At 47.7% G+C, this 23747-nt stretch overlaps 3 protein-coding genes across 4 annotated transcripts in view; 2 read left to right on the top strand and 1 right to left on the bottom strand.

The window, feature by feature from the left end:
• Egln1 (egl-9 family hypoxia inducible factor 1) overlaps window positions 1-7386 on the top strand; it is a 40982-nt gene extending 33596 nt beyond the window's left edge. Inside the window, exons 2-5 of the mRNA XM_031341817.1 lie at window positions 190-309; window positions 2003-2139; window positions 4270-4337; window positions 5360-7386. Coding sequence (XP_031197677.1) covers window positions 190-309; window positions 2003-2139; window positions 4270-4337; window positions 5360-5415 — 381 coding nt within the window. The 3' untranslated portion in view covers window positions 5416-7386. The remainder of the gene's footprint in view (window positions 1-189; window positions 310-2002; window positions 2140-4269; window positions 4338-5359) is intronic.
• Window positions 7387-10284: 2898 nt separating this feature from the next.
• Sprtn (SprT-like N-terminal domain) lies at window positions 10285-18864 on the bottom strand. Of its 2 annotated transcripts, none has more exons than XM_031341815.1 (5): window positions 18335-18864; window positions 17249-17348; window positions 16214-16342; window positions 14572-14839; window positions 10285-13755 (listed from the first exon to the last, which is right to left on the bottom strand). In XM_031341815.1, the coding sequence occupies exons 1-5, from the start codon at window positions 18553-18555 to the stop codon at window positions 12974-12976; spliced, it is 1500 nt and encodes a 499-aa protein (XP_031197675.1). In that variant the 5' UTR covers window positions 18556-18864; the 3' UTR covers window positions 10285-12973. The 2 variants fall into 2 exon arrangements, with proteins under 2 accessions (XP_031197675.1, XP_031197676.1); XM_031341816.1 differs by lacking the exon at window positions 18335-18864 and adding an exon at window positions 18095-18291.
• Exoc8 (exocyst complex component 8) lies at window positions 18742-23493 on the top strand. The gene has a single exon (XM_031341814.1). The coding sequence runs from the start codon at window positions 19091-19093 to the stop codon at window positions 21239-21241; it is 2151 nt and encodes a 716-aa protein (XP_031197674.1). The 5' UTR covers window positions 18742-19090; the 3' UTR covers window positions 21242-23493.
• The last annotated feature ends 254 nt before the right edge of the window (window positions 23494-23747 follow it).

Genomic DNA, 23747 nt, shown 5'->3' with positions numbered 1-23747 from the left:
AGCTAGGGTCTCCACACCTGGGGTTGCTTACCGACCTATACTGTGTTCTTTATAATGGCATAAAATGGTCTTACCTCTCCTTCCCACAGAATGGGATCTTACTACAGTTACACTTGGGTGTGAACCAGAGTTCTGTCTCGAAAGCTATGTTCCTTATGTTCACTCATGGACCGTTATCTTGTTTTCCAGGCCATGGTTGCTTGTTACCCAGGCAACGGAACAGGCTATGTCCGTCATGTTGATAACCCAAACGGAGATGGAAGATGTGTGACATGTATATATTATCTAAATAAAGACTGGGACGCCAAGGTATGCCACTGAATTCAGTAGAGATGGCTTTTCTTCGAGTTGTGGTTTTTTTCCGCATGGATATCTGTAGTTCTCTCTCAAGTCCGCTTCAGTCTGGATACTCAGAGTGGATTTTTGTGACATGATACTTATAATGCTGTGCTTGAAAACAAACACTAATATGAACACATAGCGGCATGCCTTATGCAGTATGCACCTATGGGTGGTGCTCCTGTACCTGGGAGGTGGAAAGCAGAAGATTCAGGAGTTCAAGGAAGGTTTCCAGCTCAAGATAAATGTCAACCAGCCAGTTCTCCTTAAGCAGTAGGGGGAGGAGAAAAAGGTTGTGTTTGTCATCCCAGTCTGACAGGTCTATAAGTGTTTGCAAGGTGCCTTGGGATTCAGTAGCAAAGAAGCAAACCATATTCCTACTCGCTGACACTATGATGGGAGGGGACAAGACTGTAGTCTAGTGTCCAACTCTGAGTTCTAGGTCAGGCTCACAGCAAGGTATTCAACTGCCCTTCAATTTTGAGTCCACCTGCTCAGGAGCAGCAGTTTGTTGGGCTTGCTGCTACACACCTATGACCTCAGCATTTGGGAGGGTCAGAGGTTGAGGTCGCTCATCCTTGGCTACATGGGAAATCTGAGGCCAGCCTGGGTTATTTGAGACCTTGTCTCAAAAACCAAGTGACTAAATCTCCCTAGATTGGTGATTTTAGTCTAGTGTTTTTCCTCATAATCGGAAACACAGGGCCAGGTCTATATGCATGTCCCCCACTCTGCATTTTGGGGCCCTGTGACTTTCAGTGCACTCCATATATTGTCTGTGATGAGTATCTAGTCCCCACAGAGAGCTACAGTCGAGGTAAATGAGTGGTATGGGTGGAGTTGAGCTCTTAGCAGCTACAGTTAGAATTTAGACCGAGGCTACATGGGGATAGCTGGGTGCAGAATGAGTTAGGAGGGGAGATGACTCAGCAGACTAGGGTAACTACCATCAAGCCTGAGGAGCTAAGTTCGATCCCTGGGACTCACCAACTCCCAAAAGTTGTCCTCCAGCTTCCATACATACACAGTGTAGATTAAAAAATAAACACCATCAGCTCACCTGCTTGCTAAATATCTGTTGAAAGTTAAAGCACTGTGGTTGTTTATCTTTCTTTCTTTCTTCCTTCCTTTCTTTCTTTCTTTCTTTTTTTTTTTTTTTTTTTTTTTTTTTTTTTTTTTTTTCCCGAGACAGGGTTTCTCTGTGTAGCCCAGGCTGTCCTGGAACTCCACTCTGTAGACCAGGCTGGCCTCAAACTCAGAAATCGGTCTGCCTCCGCCTCCCAAGTGCTGGGATTAAAGGCGTGTGCCATCACCCCCGGCCCTGTTTTTCTTATAGTACATTAAAAGGTAAGCCACTCGGCAAAGGTGGCTTCATGCCACCTCAGCATGACTAGAAATACTCACTGGTTTTCAAACCTTGCAAGTAGGGTTGGAAATTTTGTATGTTTGTCTGTGGCAAGTGCTTACAACAAAAAGGAATTTTCCCATATATCCTTCTGCCCTGTACATGGAGTTTCAGCTCACCATCTCATCTTGCTAGTTAACATAACTGTATTTACAATAATCCAGCTAAGCATTTTGAGTCATTTAACTCTGCCTACTGCCAGTTTAACCTGGTACCATTCTTGGTGGCTCATACTGACATACTCTGCTCTTTTCCCAGGTAAGTGGAGGTATTCTTCGAATTTTTCCAGAAGGCAAAGCCCAGTTTGCTGACATTGAACCCAAATTTGATAGACTGCTGTTTTTCTGGTCTGACCGGCGTAACCCTCATGAAGTACAGCCAGCATACGCCACAAGGTAGTGTTTCGCTCACGGGAACTTGGTTCACAGCCTGACAGGGCCGGGCAAGTTCGAAGGGTGACCTCAAAGTTTCTGTGGAGCAGCCGCCCGCTGTCCCTGCCCTCCCTCGGTGTTATGATCTTCTCAGTCAGTATTCACACGTGCTCCTGAGAATGTCAGTCTGCAGTAAGCTGCCCTTCGGCTGAGGTGGAATAGGAGGGACCTCCTCACTCTGCTACTGCTACTACCCCACCCCACCCCACCCCTACTTCTGCACGGTGTACCTGTTAACACTGCCCACTCCAGGATTCTGTGGGTGTTTTCAGAGCACTCTTAGAAAACTAGTAAAGGAAAGAAGCAATTTTTCAAAAACAATTCAGAGAGCAGAGTGGGGAGAAAGGGAATTGACAGACAGGGTGGTGGCCATGTGTGGTGCATGCTGGGAAGACAGACCAGCATCACTCACCCTCCACATCCGTGCCGTGTGTGGTGCCGTGTGTGGTGCATGCTTGCCATCCCAGCATCAGAACTGCTGCAAGTTCAAGGCCAGCCCAGGCTACATACTAAACTCCAGGCCAGGTGATAGCAACATAATAGGGCCCTGTCTCAAAAAGCAGAATGCAACACAAAGCAATCCATCTGGCCTCCCCTCGTGTCTCTTTCATTGGACTTTAAGGGTTAGATTCTAAACTGATTATGTCAATCCATACGTTCTCCTGAATGTGGTTGGTTTTTGTTGTTTGTTGTTGTTGTTTTCCATGTAGCATTAGTTAATGAAGAGATTCAGAAGACTCTGAAAAGCACAGGTGTGAGGTGTATGCTTGCAGTGAGTGTGCCTGTTTTTATCAGGGAAAGTGGGAGGAAAGTCTGATTTTCTTGTCCCCTTTGGCTTAGAAGCAGCCAGGAGTTGGCGAGATTGAGCTTCTCCAGTGTTAGGGTACAGTGATCAAGGTTGCTGGCCATCGGTGAGGCCCCGGAGCCTGCCTGGCATCTGTCTTCATCCTGTTTCTGACCCTGCGGCTTCCATCACTGATTCATAGTGGGTGGCAGCTGCCTGGTGGAGCCTGAAGTTCTAGGTACCCTGACAGGAAAGCCAGGCATGGTGAGGCTAGAGGTACAATCAGGAGAGGGGCCACTGGGCCAGAGAACAGAGGCCTGAGTCCAGGTGGGTCTGTATAGCCCAGGCAGAGGGGAGGCTATCAGGTCTAGGGATGTGAGGAATGCAACTTAGGAAAGTAGCAGAGTTTTCTTGTTGAGGACTCAGGGCTCTGGGAGGTGCTGATCAGATGGCAGACTTCTGGCAGTTGACCGACAGCCTGGGACAAGGGCAAGAGCTGTTAAGAACTACCTGTATAGCCCTGTTCCTTGAAAGAGACCATGGTAGGGACGAGTGCAGCCTGGGCAAAGTGAGTCAGTCGCTAGCTAATGTTAGGACATATGCACTGTGGTGCCTGTCACTGGCTCTGCCCTTTGAGTCTTCAAGCAAGGTGACGTGATTGCGTAGCCGTTGTTGCTTTTCCCATGAACTTTGGCCTGGATCCTAATGATGGCTTTCCTGAGGGACCAGTGGCCTGAGGCACATGCTCACACACACAGCATCTGTTCCTGTGCTCCACTGTTTACTGCTGGCTGCCACATGCTATTAGCTCTGGAGTCAGATACAGTGAGACACACTACTATTGTGCCATGAAGTCACCTGCTTTTTTAGCTCTGAACAGATCTGTCACACCACATTTGTGGGATAAAGTAGTTCAATTAGATGAGGTCTTTTGGGAAAAGGTCGGCCAAACCCAGCATTGAAACACTGACCTTTTGGGAAGGAATCCTAGAAGTTTCTGAGTGTTGCTTAACTCTTCCTTGGTGACTCAGAGTTAGAGATGTTAGTTTACTGGCCTGTGTTTCTTTGTCCCAGTCAGTGTGCCTCCTTTCTGGGCACTTGCTCTTCCTTAATCTGTTTCTGACCATGCAGGCTGGGTGGGCATGGAGAGAGGCTATGAGCCTCCCTTGGATGCTATAGCTCATCTTCGGGATGGACAGGACCCGCTTGCCAGTTAACACATTGGTCTTAGGCTGCTTCACGCATTACAGGTTGTCAGGAACACTTTCTTCCCAGGGACCATTCTGACCCTGTCTTAAATTTCCTTCTAGGTACGCAATAACTGTTTGGTATTTTGATGCAGATGAGCGAGCAAGAGCTAAAGTAAAATATCTAACAGGTAAACACAGCTGGGCGTGGCTGAAACAGTTGGGGATGGCGTCTTCCAAAAGCCACAGTCCAGGAGAATGTTTCTGCCAGATTCCTTAAGTCCCTATTTTAAACGGGATTTCTCTAATTAGTCTTCATTCTTACCTGCTGAAATTGTACAAAGCTTAGCGGAGGTTTGATGCATGGATGAGTTAGTTAACTCAAGCACAGTTTTTCTGTAATCCTCCATGCTCTTTAGTTTCCCTGCTCCCCTCCCCTTGTCTTTCAGGTAAATGAGTATCTCTTTTCCTTTCACAACATTCACTCTGAAGAATGTGTGGCGGGCTGGAGAGATGGCTCAGTGGTTAAGTGCACTGACTGCTCATCCAGAGGTCCTGAGTTCAATTCCCAGCAACCATGTGGTGGCTCACAACCATCTATAGTGGGATCTGATGCCCTCTTCTGTCAGGCATACATGTAAATTGAGCACTCATGTACATAAATTTTAAAATCTTTAAAAAAAAAAAAAGAACGCATGGCCACAAGGAAAGTCTGTATAGAAGAGGCGAATTAGCTCAGCAGACAGGTTCCCAAATGCCAGCTTTGTGTGTAAGTCATGGACTTGTCGAGCACCTGTGTGTCCTGGGACCTGAAGCATATCCAGTAGTCACAGGACTACTGGGTTCTAAGGAGCTGGACTCAACTTAGCCTTTTGTAGGAATGTAAGAAAATGGGATGTTTGAGCACTTTCAGAGCTGTGGTTTAATGTGTTTTCATTGGCTCAGTACTTTTCCAGTACTCATTACTCAGGTGGCTTTAAATTAAAGATGGCACTGTTTCTGGTGAGATGCCTCTGCTTGCCCTCTAAGACCTGTGCACAGCAGTGTGGTTGTCTCAGTGGCATTGGGAACAGCTTGTGGGATGGACCTGATGGGACGATGGAGAAATGAGATGTTGTTTCCGGTGCAGTCACGGGATCTCCAGTGCTTCATGACTGGGGTGTAGTCTCAGAAGTGCCAGTACTTTATGAGTGAATGCCTCTTTTTCTTGCAGGTGAGAAAGGTGTGAGGGTTGAACTCAAGCCCAATTCAGTCAGCAAAGATGTCTAGCAGTACCCACGTTACCTACAGCCTCTCAGTTGCCTTCTGTGGACTCGTGGACAGGATGAACAGAGAGACACCTGCCTGGTATTTCAGCTGGGAGCCAGGCGACTTCGCTGGGTGTCATCCAACAGAGGGCTCCATCTGCTGGGACTGTACTGTGTGGTCAGCTCCAGATCTGTGGCTGCTCTTGGCTGCTGACCGAAAAGGAGATGCTGTCGGAGGGGAGTAGCTTTTCCATCTGGACATGAAACAAGGGCCCTTTGTAGGATTTTCTTCAGTCTTCTATTTTGCCAGACCTGTCACCTAACTGAGTTCATTTCATCTCTTTTTTATATCAAGTTTGAATTCGGGGAATTTTTGTATTAGGTACAATTTATCAAAACTGAATTAAGAAAAAAAATTTACAGTATTATTCTCAAAATAACATCAATCTATTTTTGTAAACCTCTTCATGCTATTAAATTTTGCCCGAAAGGCCTCCTACTATTATTGTTGCCAGTGAATGATGATTCGTTTCTTCTGCCTGAAAGTAAAGGAAGGGTGCTGTGTCCCAGCTTGAGTGCACGAGGTTTTTCTTGGCCCGCCTCTCAGTGATTCGAACTTGTGAAGGTCGCTGCTCTTGCTCTTTGACCTAACAGTAGATGGTTGCCACTGGCACTCAACTAACTCATAGTTATGAGAGGAAACAAGCCACAGGAAGAGGGTATGTCTCTTCAGTTAATTTTTTAAAGCTAAGTGACAGGCACTGAATGAACTCTGGCTTCTCCTCAGCTTCGTGTTCCCAAGACAAAGGGCTTTCTTCTGCTGCAGGTCTAGCCTGCCCACAGCCGTGTCCCACTGCGGCAGGTTTCCCTGTGGCTTCTCCATAGTGTGACCGTGCTTCCAGGCCCTTCCAGGTCAGGGCCATGTTCTTGTGGCAGGGCATCTGGTGACCTCAGGCACATGGATGTGTGTGGTTGTAGCCTCGATTGTGGTCATTTGCTCCTTGGACAGCCATGAGCCATTTTCCTATCCAGTAATGAAAGCCGAGTGCTAGCTTAGCAATCAAAAGGGGTGTGAAAGCACGCTCTTTTGTTTTATGGGTTTTTCTCTTTTTAGAGGACAGAGGGACAACCACACAAGGCTGCCAGACTCCTGTCACCTCTACAGTCCCCTTAGAAAGCCAGAGTTTGCACAGATTGTGGGTGTAATTCCTGTCCCCTTAGGTGTTCTGTCTCTGACCTTGATCTTTGCCAAAATGTGTATATACAGAACTATTTCTGTGTATCTCCCTTTACACCAGTCTTAGCACCTGTGTAGTTTGTATCCAGTTAGAAACCTTTTCTATGGAAAGCTCAGTAATTCTTATTAAGAGATTGCTATTGTTCATGTAAAACATGAAAACAACCCAGTAAAGCTGAGTGTGAATGAGGGCTTACTCAGCACTGTGCTTGCATGAGGGGCTCTCGGCAGGAAGTCCCCACTGACCACACCTCTCCAGCAAGTGCCTCTGCCGCTGGCCAGCTCAAGGTTTGGCCACCTGGCTCCGAAGCACCATGTTTTGGAGTTAGGAGGAACTGTTTGGCATTGTTGGCAGAAGGTCTGACTGACTGGAGCAGCAGCCTTTTTGGAAAGTATGTGCTTTCCAGGAGGTCACTGTGAAAAGCAAATTAAAAAAAAAAAAAACAAAAGCAAGAAATCAGGATAGTTATCCCCTTAATGCCCACTTAAACTCAATTTCATGTTAGGACTCTATTTAAAACCATGTGTGGCCTGTATGTGTTAATCCTGGTTAAAGAGAAAGCTTTATAACATTGTTTCTGTTCAACACATTAACCGGTTGTGGAACAGCCCCTTTTGCATGACAGGCAGGGCACTTCAGGATTCGCAGAGAGACTCGTGTGGTTTGGAAGTGGTGTTTCCTATGAAAGCCTCTCACGTTGCTTGTAAAGCTAATCTAATTAAAAAGATGTATAAATGTTCTTGAAAAAACCGTAACTGTTGTCACCTCCAGCTGTCGTCTGTTTCCCAGCCGATTACCACGGACTTTCCCTGAGAGCCCATTGGCCACTTACTTACTAGATCCATCTTGGGTCTAGTCCACACCATCCGGTAATTCCTTTCTGTAAATAACAGAGCGAGCAGCCGGTAGTTGCTCCAGGAGTAGAGACATGGTGGTCGGTGGCTGCACCTGCTTTCTCAGCACTGCAGTTCCTCTTTCTCAGTAAGCTTTTATGTTGTATTAAGCCCCGTAGCTATTGAATGTGTCAAGAGTACTCCTGTGCTGCTGAAGGGGAGGGGGCTTCGTACACACCTGCAGGACCCTTCGTATGCAGCTCTACACACATCATCATTTGATTTGTGGTCATGTACAAAGACACAAGGGTTCTTCGGGCAACATAATAGGACCTACTGTAGCTCTAAGAGTCTAGTATGGTGGGTGTAGTGACACATGCCTTTAATCCTGGTGCTTGAGAGGCGGAGGCAGGAAGATTTCTGTGAGGCTGGTGAGACCCTGTCTCCAAAAACCCAAACAACCATCTGAGTGGGCATTTGGGAAATGGCACTGAAATATGCACTGGAGTGGGTCAGAGGACCAGTCTAAGTGTGACAATGGGTAAAACATAGAATTAACACTCTTTAGTTTGGGTGCAGCTTTTTTTTTTTTAAGTTTTGGGACTGGGTCTTGCTTTTGCCCAGTGTGGCCTCAGACAGAAGTCCTGCTCAGCCCCTGTGGTACCCTAATACCCTGCTTTCGATTTTTAATCATCTGAGTGTGCCGACTTCCTCCTGGGTCCTGTGGCTAGACACCTGAGCCTGCTGCCTGGTGTCTGCCCACCTGGCTCCCTGGAGCCATCTACCTAGTGTTGATTTTCCTGTTCCCCGACTCCATGTTTATCACTCCTGGTGCCCAAGTTGTGAGGGGAATAGATACTCTCAAGGTTGGTAAGTCAGCCCCAAACCAGAACCCACACTGGAAAACATTGCCTTAGATTTTGAGGTATCATTCTGGCTTGGCTCTTGGGAAGTCCTAGCCCTGGTTGTTTATGCTTTGGAGTCTGTCAGAGACTGGAATATTCTCATCCCTGGGCTCTTATCATCTCACAGCTTGCTTGCCTTAGCTCTGGCTTTTCTCTGCCCTGGTGAAATCATATCCTACTGCCTGGGGCATTCCTTGTTCTTTTCAGATCTTCCCTGTTGCACAGTGGGAACAGAGCAAACACATGAATTTCAATCCCGGACGTGTTCTTTTCTGGGAAAGAACTTCACCTATGAAGTGCTGGAAGTGACCAATCAGCCAGAAGCCCCACTGCTTTTGCAAGGCAAGGAAACAAACAACTTGAGACTTGGTCTTAATGTACAGCATAAGAAAATCTAAATGCAGTCAAACAAGCATTTTTTTTGGATAAAACTTAACACCATAAAGATCCTCCATGTCCTGCACTGTGGCACACTCCTGTAGGTACAGCTACAAGGAGGGCTGAAGCCCAACTTGGGAGTTCATGCAGCTGGATTAGCATGGTCAGATCCCAATCTCAGAACTAAATGACCAAACAGGAAAGGCAGGCAGGTGGGAATAGTCATCCCTTCAGGGGACAGACTGAAGAGTTATCTCAAGTTAAAGCCAAACACCAAGGACAGCTGAGATGACCGATGAAGCACCTACTGCCAAGTCTGACCCTGAACCCATGTGGTAGGAGAGACTTCTGGCTAAACACGCCGTGGCAGGAGCAAGTTCCCAAACCTCGGAAACAGATGCCCAAGGAAGGATGGAAACACAGTGAAGAAGAAATGTAGCCCTTAGGGTTAACTTGCCCAGAAGGGTTAGAAAGCAAGCAGAGCACACACAGCTGTGCTCCGGGCTTACATTGCTATATCCAAGCAGTAGTGATAGGGGTGGCTTCTCTAGTGTGTGGAGAAACCACCCTCAACCTTCCACTTCTGGTCTCATAGAGCAGCTATGGAAACACTCAGCTAACAACTGTTTTTTCTGGAGATAGGCACTCACTCTGAGGCCAACGTGTAATTCCTGCCTCACTGGGTGCTGGGATTACGTTCTTGGCCTTATGTTTATACATATAGGTAAGAATACAATGGGTTTTTGAGACAGGGTCATACTCTGGGTGGTCTGGAATTTAGATACCCTCTGCCTCTGAGTACTGGGATTAAATATCTTATCACTGTACCCAGCTGTTCACAAATTATTTTTAATACTGTTAACAGACAGAAACCTATCTTAAGTCTTTAACAAGGAGATAGCTGACTCTCTGAGCAAACACATACACATAGTAAGTGTAGAAGAGAGAGGGGTGGGTAGGATCAGTAGAGATTGAAACTAAGTTTCCAAAGCTTCAAGTAGGCAGCTTTGGAAAGAATTTCACCTAAACATCCTTGGCTGATTGTCTATGGCAAGGAGTTGGTGTTACAACTGGAGGACTGAGAAACAGGATAGCAAATATGTGACCTAATTCCTGTGACCCACATCCTAGTTTGAGTCTGAGTGACACCAGGAGCCTTGGTGTCTACTCTGTTGAATACACCACACAGAAGCATATACTTGTAGACAGTTTCCCACTTACCTTCCCTTTTACTGACCACGGCCATCTTTAGTATATGGAGATATTCTGTATCAAGATAAGGGGAGGAAAGGCCCTCAGCTCTACTAAACACGATGAGAACACCACAGCTGTCAGGCAGCCCACTCTGTAATCTTAAAGAGGTCTGGGTATGTAGTTCAGCGGCAGAGCACTTAACCTGCTCCTGAGTGCTGGGATTACATTCTTGGCCTTGTTTGCATGTGTCTGTAAGCATACAAATGTGAATTTGTGAGTTTATGAAGAGCCAGGGCCCATTCTCAGCACCACAAAAATGAAACCAGAAAGACACACCAACCACTTTACATCAAAACATTGTTTATTTTTAAAATCTGTAAAGCTTTGAAAAATAAATACAATCTTCGAGCTTTGGAACAAGACAGAATAAGGTTTTAGTGTTTTCCCATTTACCTCAAAGGTCTCAGTTGGGATATGTGCTCAGTTGGCCAAAGCCAAACAAAGGTTTCAAAGGTTGCTTTTAGCCAGTGTGGGAACTGGGACATAAGCACAAATTCTATAGAAACAGGACCTACGACTATAGCCCTAAAGTGCAGAGCTGAACCAACTTTAGCTCCACTGTGAGGTTAGAAATTTGCTTTCAAAGGGAGAATACAAACAAAATCCACATTTCACTGGTAAAATGACAGGTAAGGATAACTACTCAGGGGCAAATCTTCTCTAACTACTAGAGGCTCATTACATTCCCACTTGCATTCTCACCACATTCAGAAGCTGGTGTTGCTGAGACTGCACCTGGGTACTCTGCATACCCAGTTCATCCTCTCTCTGTCACTGTATAGGTGGTTAGTGGACACAGCAGGTGCAGTCCCACCCTCAGCCTGGCTAGGCCTGCATGTCTACACTCTCCCTCCTTCCAGCTCAACGTCTTATGTTTCCACAGGATGTACCCAGTTCTCTCCCTGCCTGAGGCCCTTCCCCTCCCTTAACAAGCTAACTCAACTCACTAAAAAACAGTGCCAGAGTGAAACCCTGACCCAGCACCATCATAAGGCACTAATATTAATGTGCATATTTCCCTCACTGAGGATGTAGCTCCTGAAAGGCGTGAACTACCACCTAATTTACTACACAGCCCTAGAACTTATGTAGTTTGGCACAAAAATATTTAATTGTCTATAACCTGTTAAATTGGTGAAAATATGGCATATATCCAAACAAAAAACTTTAATAGCAATTTACCTATAAACATTAAATACTATTTAACTTCATGCTGTAAGAAATATCAAAACTTGTTATCTGATCCTACTGGCTGAAGATCCTGTCAGGAGTACTGGGAGGTCAACAGTGGCCCGCTGCTGGGAGGAGAGGACTCAAGAGTTGGATAGAGCCGACCACAGATGCCCTGTGACAGTTCCACTCCTGAGTGGCTGTTGTCAGCATCACTTAACCCTGCACTGGGTTCCAATGGTTCAATAATACTGGGGTGAGGGAGGAAACTTATAGTTATCTTTAAATTCTACAAAGGAATGAAAATAAACCTACACAGTAACAAAGACACTACCTTCACACTCTCTGGTAACAAACTGTGACCTTTGGGGATGGAGAGGGTAGGCCCTGTGAAGGGACAGCTATAGCAGGACTCCCCACAACCCTCCCTGGGGGAGGTAATGGAGGAAGTTATACAGGGGAACAGCAGACAAACCAGCTTCACCCCAACACTTCCAAGAATTTTCCACCTTGGAGCAAAGTCAGCAAGGTGGAGGGACAGACGTGAGACAAACTGAGACATGTGTCTCTGTCTCTGCCCAAATGCGGTAAGACACAAGCTCCCAGCGCTCAGATGATGATCTTTTGCTCGCACTTTGGCGTAGAGTTCACAGTGCTGCCCAGGTATTTTCTGCTCTTCAAGGAATCAGGCAGCTTTGTGAGATGTTATACATCAGTTACATTTTAGCACCATTCACTTAAGTCCCCACCTGGCCTGAAGAACGGAGTAACCGCTTTAACATTAAAACAATTGTACTGTACATATGCTATCCACTTTACTCTCAATTCTGCAACCATTGCTTGGTAAATAAAGATGGAACAGAGAAAGAAAAAAGAAAGAAAGAAAAGGAGAAAGAAAGAAAGAAAGAAAAAAAAAAAAGCCCAAACAAACAAAAAACTTGAGACATAGTCTCACCATAGCCCACACTGGAGCTTAAGCCTAGGCTGGCTTCAAACCGCACAGCCATCTCCCTGTCTCAGCCTCCCAAGTACTGGAATTTTAAACAGGAGTTATCATGAGCTAGAAAAAGTCTTTAAATATATGAGTCTTTAAAAATCTGCGGCCACTTTTTAGTAAAAGTAGGACAGATTATATACATAAATAAACGTTATATTTAAAATATAAATTATTAAGAATGCAGAAGTCTTTAAAATTTGCCTACCACCTTCATGTAGAAAGTAAAATCTTGTAAAATATAGAAAGCTTATCCGCTGTTATGATTTAAAAAAGAAAGAACGCTGACTGCTTTTAGGACAACTACTGTTTCATACCATCTGAACAAAGTATCAGACCTCAAAAAGATTAACAGCTTAGAGAATGGGGTTTAATATTAAAAGTATTCAGCTTCAGGACTCCTGATATGACTATCTTGAGAATATAGTTAAGTACTCTAAAACCTTCATGAACAAAACAAACCAAAACAAAAAACCCAAAAGTACATAAAGCCATACATGGACACAGGACAAATGAAGCCCATGTCCTGGTAAGGTATGGGTGAACACAGCACACTGACACGTAAGCTCCTGAGACAGAGGCTCCCTACATTACTCAGGATCATGGGCTAGAGTGATGCTCCTGCCTCATCTTCCTGAGCAACTGGTATTACAGGCACACCCCCTGGATGAAGACACAGACTTAAACTACAGTTGCTCATTGAGTATATATAAAACAACACTGTGCTGGTGCAGTAAGTCAGACTGTAACCCACAGGTCCTTCACCTGCCAGGTGACTGCCAACAGGCAGTGTGGGATCCACTCCAGCTCACACTCTTCGAGGTCGCAGGTTGGTTTTGTTGCCTTCCAGGCAGCGGTCCAAGTGCTCATTAATCTGCGACTCCAAAACCACACCCTGACACACTGGACAGTTGACCAGCCGTCGTTGACTGCATGAGCTGCCTGAGCTCCGAGAAGTGCTGGTGGATGTGGGCCGTGAGCTGTTATGAAGGTCACTACCACTCTGTGTTTGTTCCTTGATATTATCCAAAGCAGTCCTGTCCTCCAACTTGGGTCGCTTGTTTAGGAATTGGTCTTCAGACCCACTCTCCTCTTGGGATATGGTCACAGATGTCCCAGCTGCAGATGTCACAGTTGCTGATGCTGGTGCTGTGACTTTGGAGGCATTTCTCAGGGATGCCCTGGAAGGTGGAACCTTTCTCTGAGAGCCTACTGAGGCAGAATGCTTGGTGCCATCTCCAGTGGTCCCGCTCTTTACTGGGGATCCATTCACATTTCTGAAAACCTTTTGGTTAGCAACAGAGACTCTGGGGAAGTAGCTGCTCAGGACACTCTGGTGACTAGCAGTGGGAAGAGGGGTGACAAGAGGAGGTTTCTTCGGGAGACCATTCTGTTCACATTTCACCTCAACATTGGAATTGAGCCTCAGGGCAGTCGCTGAATGGTCTTGACTTGAGAGACCTTTGGCTTCATTAACCATGTATGAGGTGTTCAGCTTCCCAGATGAAGGGCAAGTGCTTGTGTCTCCAAGAACATACCCCTTTCCACTGAATGGGATGAGTGGCTGGGCCTCCCCTCTGCACAACTTGTCTGCAAAGGAGACAGACAAGACTTCCTCAATACATTGCCACCCAGACAAACATTGAGCAAACAGTGGTTAGCAAAAATGAAGGATTGTTCTGTGCTAACTGAGAACTGTGCAGTAGTCACTTACTGACAAGAGAAGGCAACCTTCAGTAGTCAGAGGCCTGTACTGAAAAAATGGGAAGGATGGACGAAATCATAGATAAAAGAATCCAACACTAAGCAAGGAATGTCCCCAGAAAAGTACTGGTTCCTCTCATCTGCCTCCTCCTCACCTGGCTTTCTACAGATTCAGTCCTTCTGCACCAACCAATTCTCCAGTCCCCTGCCTTCTCTGCATTTCACATTACGAACTACAGTTTGGCTCCCAAGGCCAACCCTACCAAACTGACAACCTTGCCAGGGGAAGCGTCAACTAAGTTAAGTGCTGCCTCCACAGGACTTCTGAGGAAAAGGAGCAGGTCCTAAGGATAACAGGAACAAATGAAGGCCCCACTCCTTTCCCAACTTCCTGAGCCACCTCAGCAGAGGTCACCAGCCTGCCTAGTGGCCTGGGGTGCTCAGGACTCACACCCTGGTGCTGCTACCTCACTCTGACACCCATTTGTCTTAGACACTGCCTCAGATACTGCCAATGGAGAAGTCTTCACCTTCCCTCTCTTCTACACAGAGCAAAGCAAGCTTGGCTACCATCACTTTGTGGATGATGTGTGCTACTTACACATGAAACCACCTGCAGTGGAGCAGCCCCTGGACTAACTGTCCCCCGGTCCCCACACACTGGCCAGGCTCACACTCCTGGGAGATGGGACGGAGAGGTACCTTTATTCTCCACTGCCGATGCTGGCTGCTTGCCTGCTTTTGTCTTTCCTCTGGCTTTCTTTGCATAGTTCTCTGGCTCCTTGATTTTTATGTAAGTGCCTCCACAAGTTTTCTGGTGGTCAGCCCACCAGTAGTCATGAGCAGAGGGGGCCCTGTTGGTGGCACGCTTTACATAGCCATAGTAGGGCTGTTTGTGCTGGCAGGGTCCATTGCAGCGCCACCAGTGCCGGCGATACTCATCCACCTCATCATGGAAAGTGTGGTAGACCTGGGCAGAGGGAGTGTCCAGCAGTCAAGACAAGGTAGACAATCTAACGAGATATTTTACCCAAGGAGTCTTTTTGTTTTGAGATACTCCATTTCTCAGACATTTCTAAAAAGTTCCATTTGGGGACAGCTACTATATTTAGTTTCTTTTCAGAAGTTCACTATTATAGGAAACATCTGGTAATTTAAAACTTCCTACCGTGTAGATAGAAGCATATAAGACAAGCCAGGCGGTGGTGGCACACACCTTTAATTCCAGCACTTGGGAGGCAGAGGCAAGTGGATTTTTGAGTTCGAGACCAGCTTGGTCTACAGAGTGAGTACCAAGACAGCCAGAGCTACACAGAGAAACCCTGTCTCGAAAACAAACAAACAAACAAAAGAAGCATATAAAACAAAATATTTTAGTGGGGAAAAACCCATAATCAGAAAACAACTCCATAAATGCAAATTTTGCAGAGAGTAAACAACAACATCATTAAAAGCTAGACCCAAGAAGGTTTACTACAGGACCTTAATAAGCTGCCAACATGGAGAAAGAGCTGAGACCATGGGGCTAGAGAGATGGCTCAGCAGTTAAGAGCTCTGGCTACTCTTCCAGAGGACCTGGGTTCAATTGCCAGAATCCACAATACAGCTCACAACTGTCTATAACTCCCACAGACACACATGCAAGCAAAGCATCAATGAACATAGAAAATAAAACCAAATAAAAAGGGAAATGTTAGAAAGCACACATATTTCCTTAAGTTTCTAGAAATGATAAAAACTGCTAAAGGGCTGAAGCAACAGCCAGTTCCTTCCCAAGGAAGCACGCAAAATCCCCATAATTAACAACATTTAGTTAGTGCTCAGAGTGCTAAGACACTGCCCACCCTCACGGTCAAGATCTCAAAATGCAGGCACTGCTGTTGCATCGTTGCAGAGCAATAGATAGTTCTAGATATACACATGACCCCTACTGTAGGGACAGTAGCCCTGGCTACACCTTAGCCCTGGCTATGATATCTCCTCCAACACTGTCACTGTCGGGATGATGAGGGACTGTCACAGATGTGGAAGAATTTAGGATGAGCTGGAGCTATTCCTGAAGGTCCAGAAAAGTATAATACATGCCTGAAATGCTGACCTACAGCAGCTGGAAGCCTCAACGAAGAGGCCTGCTGGCTCCTCAGCCACTCCACCCCTTGTTCAAGCCTGAAAATCTGTTTCTATCTAGTTCACTTTTACTGAATGAATGGCTACTGGGTTTGGTGGCACATACTCATAATCCCACCACTTAGGCTGAATTAGAATTGTGAGCTTGAGGCCAGACTAGTCAACACAGCAAGACCCTGATCTTGCCTGCTCCCCAAACCAGTGTGGCTCAGTATACCGTTATGTTGGCTCCTGTCAGTTGGTTGATTCGATGCATATGTTTACAGAACTCTGGGCCATGTCCTTCCCGGTCTTTATCATTATTAGTGACAAATAAGTAGGCATGTATCATTTCATGCAAAAGAGTCTGAAACAGAAAACCAGTGTATTAATTTTCTAGGGCATGTCTGAAGATAAAATGAATTCTCTTTCTTAGCCTGCAGTCTTAGCCTTCTACAGACCCAAGTACAAACCTTTACATATAATATTCCAAGGTCTGCAGAACCCAGGAAACAATCCTCTTCACAAAATTAACATTGCTCAAGAAGGCCCATTTAACTTAACTACTGACCCAAACCCACAGCTCAGTGAATCCAACCACAACTTTAAAATCCCGATAGTCAAAACTCTACAGCTGGGCAGTGGTGGCACATGCCTTTAATCCCAGCACTTGGGAGGCAGAGGCAGGTGGATTTCTGAGTTCAAGGTCAGCCTGGTCTACAGAGTGAGTTCCAGGATAGCCAGGGCTACACAGAGAAACCCTGTCTTGAGTAACAGGGGTAAAAAAAACAAAAAAACAAAAAAACAAAACAAAACAAAAAAAAACAAAAAAACAAAAAAACAAAAAAACAAAAAAACAAAAAAAAAACCTCTACAATACAGACTGCAGATGCCAACATGGAAATTCCAACACCGAAAGAGCCAACAGCCTGGGTCTGAATGGCTACTGGGCATACCCACAAACCCAGGTATCAAGGTGGAGGTGGAAGGCTTAGACATTTGCGATTAGCTTGGCTACATTGGGTTCTGCCTCCCTCACCATCAACCACCCCTAAAAATAGCCAACCTAAGGAACAGAGACTCTGCCTCTTAAAATCAACCAAATATCCTGGCTAGGAATGGTGTGGTGTGCAGCTGTACACCCTCGGGCAGAGGCAAGAGGATCTTGTGGTTGAAGGCAGTATGGGCTACTATCAAAAACCCATCTCTAAATAAAAATAAATCCTGCAAACCAACGAGCTGAGAACCAGGTTTATGCAATAAGAATACCTACCTCTACAAGGTCCTTTCTTGGTCTCAGTTTCAGCAGGGGTTCGCTGAGACGGATTGAGCACATGCCTCCTCTCCCTTCATAGGTGCAGATCCCAGCACATCTGGAAAATAGTCACAACAATCGATTAGATTCAAAGACACATAGGAGACAGAAAACAATAACAAACCAACCAACCAACCCTAGCCTGACATGGTGGCACAGGCCTTTAATCCCAGCACATAGGAGGCAGATGCAGGAGGATCTCGTGAGTTCCAGGCCAGTCTGGTCTAGAGAGTGAGTTCTAGGCCAGCCACAGAAACATATGAGGCCCCTTCCCCGCATCCCCACCCCGAAAAAAAAAAAAAAAAAGGATGGGTGACTGGTGAGAGGCTCTGCAGGTAAGAGCACTGACTGCTCTTCCCAAGGTCCTGACTTCGGATCCCAACAACCACAGGGTGGCTCACAACCACCTGTAATAAGATCTGACGCCCTCTTCTGGTGCGTCTGAAGACAGCTACAGTGAATTATGCTGGAGGGAGCGGGCCTGTTCTGAGTTCGATTCCCAGCAGCCACATGATGGCTCACGGCCATCTGTACAGCTACAGTGTACTCATACACATAAATCTTTTAAAAAAAAGGGGGTGGGGTGGGGATGAGGCAGCACATCCACACCAGTTCACAAAAAAAGTCCCTGAAGGAGGATGGCTTTTCTGGGTGGGACACTTGGCTTCAGGGAGTTACACTTGCTCACCCTCACCCACTGTTACCCCCCTCTCCTTCGCACAGGCACACACAGGCATTTCTCCCAAAAAGGGTCACAGGGCTGGTGTGAGGTTAGAAGTAACACCACGTCTTAGTCTGCATTACCGCAGGCCGGTATGTGACAGCGTTTGTGCAGGGCAGATTACTATCTCGATTAGGATTTTTCAAACTCAGTGGATAGATAAGGGATCCTGCTGGTACATCACTGAAGGCCGTTGGACTCGGGACTGGGGGTGTGGGAACGTCTCCCGGCGACCTCTCCCTGCGCCGCGAGGCGGGGACACCAACGACAACTCGGGGGCCTCGCCCTTCCCTACGTTCCGAGCCGTTCGTGGGCGCACTCACAGGGTCATGCGCACACTCCACTTCACCTCCACCGCCTCCAGCTGACCCCAGAAGAAGCGATCGTTAAACTGCAGGAAGAGCGCCTGCAGGTCCGGGGTGGGGTCCACCAGCTCCCAGGACGCGTCCACCAACGACACGGGCTCCCGCGCCGCCGCGCGCCGCGCCACCTGCACGTCCCACTCCTCCTGCAGCCGCAGCGCGACCACCAGATCCTCGTCCATCCCGCTACTCCCACTTCAGCCGCTCCCAAGACGCCGGTCCGGCTCGTGCGGCACACGGGTCTCGCGAGACCTCCCGGCCCCGCTGTCCGGGCGCGCGGGCTCGCCTCGAACGCCTAACCGACGGTGGCTCGGCGCTGTTCCGCGGGCACAGGCTTAGGAACGCTGGGCTCGGGCTAGGGACGGCTTTAGGAAGCTGGTTGTCTCCTGACCGCCGCAGAGGTCCAGAGCCTCACGTCAAGTCTGGTCCGTGCCCGACCCTCTTCTGACTTCCGTACTGGCTCGTCCGCGCACGCGCCTTGAGATGCTGCCGTTTCTGCGCAGGCGCATTGTCAGCACCCCGCCCCGGGCGCAGGCGCAGTGCGAGCGTGTCGACTCTGGCACAGGCGCAATGCAGCGCTCGGCCCCGGCGCAGGCGTTTGGGGGTTGGTTGCTCCCGCCCCGCTTCCTCGTCCGCCTTCTCCACCGGGCTCGGGTGGGGCCCGGAGGCAGCGAGTGACAGGCACTACGGGCCGCGGGAGCAGGGCGAGTGGCAGCCATGTCGGACAGCGGGGCGAGCCGCCTGCGGAGGCAGCTGGAGTCGGGGGGCTTCGAGGCGCGGCTGTACGTGAAGCAGCTGTCGCAGCAGTCGGACGGCGACCGCGACCTGCAGGAGCATCGGCAGCGGGTGCAGGCGCTGGCCGAGGAGACGGCGCAGAACCTGAAGCGCAACGTCTACCAGAACTACCGGCAGTTCATCGAGACGGCGCGCGAGATATCCTACCTGGAGAGCGAAATGTACCAGCTGAGCCACCTGCTGACGGAGCAGAAGAGCAGCCTGGAGAGCATCCCGCTGGCACTGCTGCCCGCCGCCGCCGCGGGCGCCTCCGCGGGTGAGGACACAGCGGGCGCGGGGCCGCGGGAGCGCGGGGCGGCCCAGGCAGGCTTCCTGGCCGGGCCGGCGGGCGTCCCTCGCGAGGGTCCCGGGACGGGCGAGGAGGGCAAGCAGCGAACACTCACCACGCTGCTGGAGAAGGTGGAGGGCTGCCGGGACCTGTTGGAGACGCCAGGTCAGTACCTGGTGTACAACGGGGACCTGGTGGAATACGACGCGGACCACATGGCCCAGCTGCAGCGCGTGCACGGCTTCCTCATGAACGACTGCCTGCTGGTGGCCACCTGGCTGCCACAAAGGCGAGGCATGTACCGCTACAACGCGCTCTACCCGCTGGACCGCCTGGCGGTGGTCAACGTCAAGGATAATCCACCCATGAAAGACATGTTCAAGCTGCTCATGTTCCCGGAGAGCCGAATCTTCCAGGCGGAAAATGCCAAGATTAAACGCGAGTGGCTGGAGGTGCTGGAGGAAACCAAGAGGGCGCTCAGCGACAAGAGGAGGCGGGAGCAGGAGGAGGCAGCAGCCCCGCGTGCAACACCACCGGTCACTTCCAAGGGCAACAACCCGTTTGAGGATGAGGATGACGAAGAACTGGCCACCCCCGAGGCGGAGGAGGAAAAGGTTGACCTTTCCATGGAGTGGATCCAGGAGTTACCTGAAGACCTGGATGTTTGTATTGCACAGAGGGACTTTGAGGGTGCTGTGGACTTGCTGGACAAATTAAATCACTACCTGGAAGATAAGCCTAGCCCACCTCCTGTGAAAGAGCTGAGGGCCAAAGTGGATGAACGAGTACGACAGCTCACCGAGGTGCTTGTGTTTGAACTCTCCCCGGATCGCTCTCTGAGAGGCGGCCCTAAGGCCACTCGAAGGGCAGTGTCTCAGCTGATCCGGCTGGGCCAGTGCACGAAGGCTTGTGAGCTGTTTCTGAGGAACAGGGCAGCAGCCGTGCACACTGCCATCCGCCAGCTTCGAATTGAGGGCGCCACTCTGCTCTACATTCACAAGCTGTGCCATGTCTTCTTTACCAGCCTCCTAGAGACTGCAAGGGAGTTTGAGACAGATTTTGCAGGCACGGACAGTGGCTGCTACTCTGCCTTTGTGGTCTGGGCAAGGTCGGCAATGGGCATGTTCGTGGATGCTTTCAGCAAGCAGGTTTTTGACAGCAAGGAGAGCCTGTCCACCGCTGCTGAGTGTGTGAAGGTAGCCAAGGAGCACTGCCAGCAGCTGGGAGAGATTGGGCTGGATCTCACCTTCATCATCCATGCCCTGCTGGTGAAGGACATCCAGGGGGCCTTGCACAGTTACAAGGAGATTATCATTGAAGCCACCAAGCACCGAAACTCGGAGGAGATGTGGCGTCGGATGAACCTGATGACTCCTGAGGCCCTGGGCAAGCTCAAGGAAGAGATGAGAAGTTGCGGGGTCAGTAACTTTGAGCAGTACACAGGAGATGACTGCTGGGTGAACTTGAGCTACACAGTGGTAGCCTTCACCAAGCAGACCATGGGCTTCCTGGAGGAGGCATTGAAATTGTACTTCCCAGAGCTACACATGGTGCTCCTGGAGAGTCTGGTGGAGGTCATACTGGTTGCTGTGCAGCATGTGGACTACAGCCTGCGGTGTGAGCAGGACCCAGAGAAGAAGGCTTTCATCAGGCAGAACGCATCCTTCCTTTATGAGACTGTTCTGCCAGTGGTGGAGAGGAGATTTGAGGAAGGCGTGGGGAAGCCTGCCAAGCAGCTGCAGGACCTTCGGAATGCATCTAGACTCCTGCGGGTGAATCCCGAGAGCACCACTTCTGTGGTCTGAGGCTTTGGTTCGCTGTGGGGTGTGTGTGTGTGTGTATACATGTACTACAGATGCATTATTTGTATTTACATTACACAATGTCAGCACATTCCTCAGAGACACAAACAGCATATAAAAGCGCCCTCTTAAAAATGCAGTCAAAGGCTGGAGAGATGGCTCAGCAGTTAAGAGCACTGACTGCTCTTCTGAAGGTCCTGAGTTCAAATCCCAGCAACCACATGATGGCTCACAACCATCTGTACAGCTACAGTGTACTCATATACATAAAATAAATAAGTCTTTAAAAAAAATGCAGTCAAAAGAAGAAAGATAATATGTTAAGCGTCACACAAAACCCCTCCCCTCCAATACTGGTATTGCTAGAGCACATACCATGCTTTGTTTAAAAAACAAACAAACAAACAAACAAACACTTTAAGTAGAGTGTATGGTCACACCAGAGCATTTCAGGTTACTCTTTAACTTGAAACACACTTCTCACAGTAGCACATCCAGGAGCATTGCACTTCTATGCTGCCTAGAAAAGTATGTAAGTCCACAGGGTTTAAGTATGCTGTGAAGCATTCCAAGTCAACAAAATGGCTTCTTAATGGTCAGTGCTGTGTAACACACCTGTGTTATATACTGAAACAAATCAACTTGAAAAGAAATGAGTTGGGAAAATTGGTTTGGGATAAATTTGAATAAGTGGGCCCCAGGTCCTTCAGTGTTTGTAGCATGTGGAAGGAAGCCTTCATAAAACTTTGCGGCATCCGAAAGTCACTGGAAGGTAGCATGTTCCCTGGCTAAGTAGATGCATCTCTTTTGGGGAATCACAAGGACTGTGTGGAATTTTTAACGTATTCCAGAACTGAATGGATTTTCTGATGCAACACATTTTGCCATGTTCAGGAAGTGAGTCTTGCTGAAAAGCTACACCAAGGGTCCTAGCAGTAGGCCCTTACTTAAGTAACTCCAACCCCTGCAGACACTTCACCACCAGCCTGGGTTTGGAGCCACTGAGACTTCTGGCAAATGCAGAACTCCCTCTTTGAGTAATTATAGAGTTCAGGGTGTCTGTAGGTTAGGAGTTAAAAAAAGAATGCAATGTCACTCCTTAAGAATGCTAGAGATTTGTTTTTGGTTGTTTTGTTTTCTTAAGATAGTTTTCAGCCCAGACTGGTTTTGAGCTGGCTTTGTCGCCAAGGATGACCTTGAATTTCTAATCCTCCCAACTCCACTTCCCAAGGGTTGCGATTACAGGTATGTGCCACAATGCCATTTATGCTGTGTTGGAGAAAAAACCCTGATATTGCTCATACTAGGCAAGCACCCTACCCACTGCCACAACTGCTGCCCTGATAGGTTTTGTAACCTAGTAACTGAGTGGGGAAGGACCTTCTGTGATTCCTCAAATGCTGGGCTGCATTTTAAAAAACAAGAGCCCAGTGTGCTGGTGCATACTTTTAATTGGTACTGGGAGGCAAGGACAAGTGGATCTCTGAGTTCAAGGCCAGCCTGATCAACAAGGTGAATTCCAGGACAGCCAGGGCTCTGTAGAAAGACCCTGCCTTAAAAACAACTTTTAAAAGAATTCCAGATTGTAATACTTATTTCAGGTTGTTCAGTAAAGGGAAAGGTGGGTAGGTGGGAGCCCCTAAGATTTCTAAACTGAACTCTGCTCTGATTATCTTAATGTTCTGTTAGAATGTGTTTGCTGAGACCCATTTCCCACTAGCTTGTAGCTGTGGTTTTTGCCCATGATGCTATGTTTTTATGTCCATTGGTTCTAAAGGTTATTTCTTGTCTGAATAAAGAGGTGGTAGTAAGCCATAAAATGATGTAAAACCCTAAACAGCTTCTGCAGTGATCCAAAGTTGTTAAGACTCCTCAGCTTCATTAACTCAACTCAGACCAGCAGGTTTTCTTTCTCTCTCTTTTTTTTAAGCTCTCCGTATGTAGAAAGATCACTGAGATCACCATTACAGACTTTCACTTTTTCCATGTTAGGGTTTGTTTTAAGTGACAGGGTCCCTCTATAAGACCAAGCTGGCCTTGAACTCACAGAGATCACCCTGCTTCTGCCTCCTGAGTGCTGGGATTAAAGTTGTGCTCCACTATGCCTTGCTAAGTTAGAATTTTCTATATGACCATAACTGGATGTTCCAGCCAAACAGTTTCTCTTAAGATACTGGAAACTTGAATTTTATGGAATTGTGTGGTTGTGAGGATACATGTTTCCCCATAAAATAAATGACTGTCTCTTTAAGGAAGTGGAAGTAGAGAACTTTATTCTGCTAAGAATGGGCTAATGTGTTCCTTTGTGTAGCTGAGGGAATGCAGTCTGGGAAATCTGTGCAGGAAGCTTGAAGGATTGTCCAGCAGTGATAGCTCTATGCATGCTGACATGCTATGACAACATTAATCACCTTTTGTTTGCTTTCAAACTAACTGCATAGACCAGGAATCACAGACTGGGTTAATTTCAATTAGAAAATTCAGCCTTTGATGAGAGCCTCCTGTCTTA

Source organism: Mastomys coucha, unplaced genomic scaffold (genome assembly GCF_008632895.1).
Source record: "Mastomys coucha isolate ucsf_1 unplaced genomic scaffold, UCSF_Mcou_1 pScaffold22, whole genome shotgun sequence".
NCBI classification, from domain to species: Eukaryota; Metazoa; Chordata; class Mammalia; order Rodentia; family Muridae; genus Mastomys; species Mastomys coucha.
This window is presented reverse-complemented; position numbering and strand designations above follow the sequence as displayed.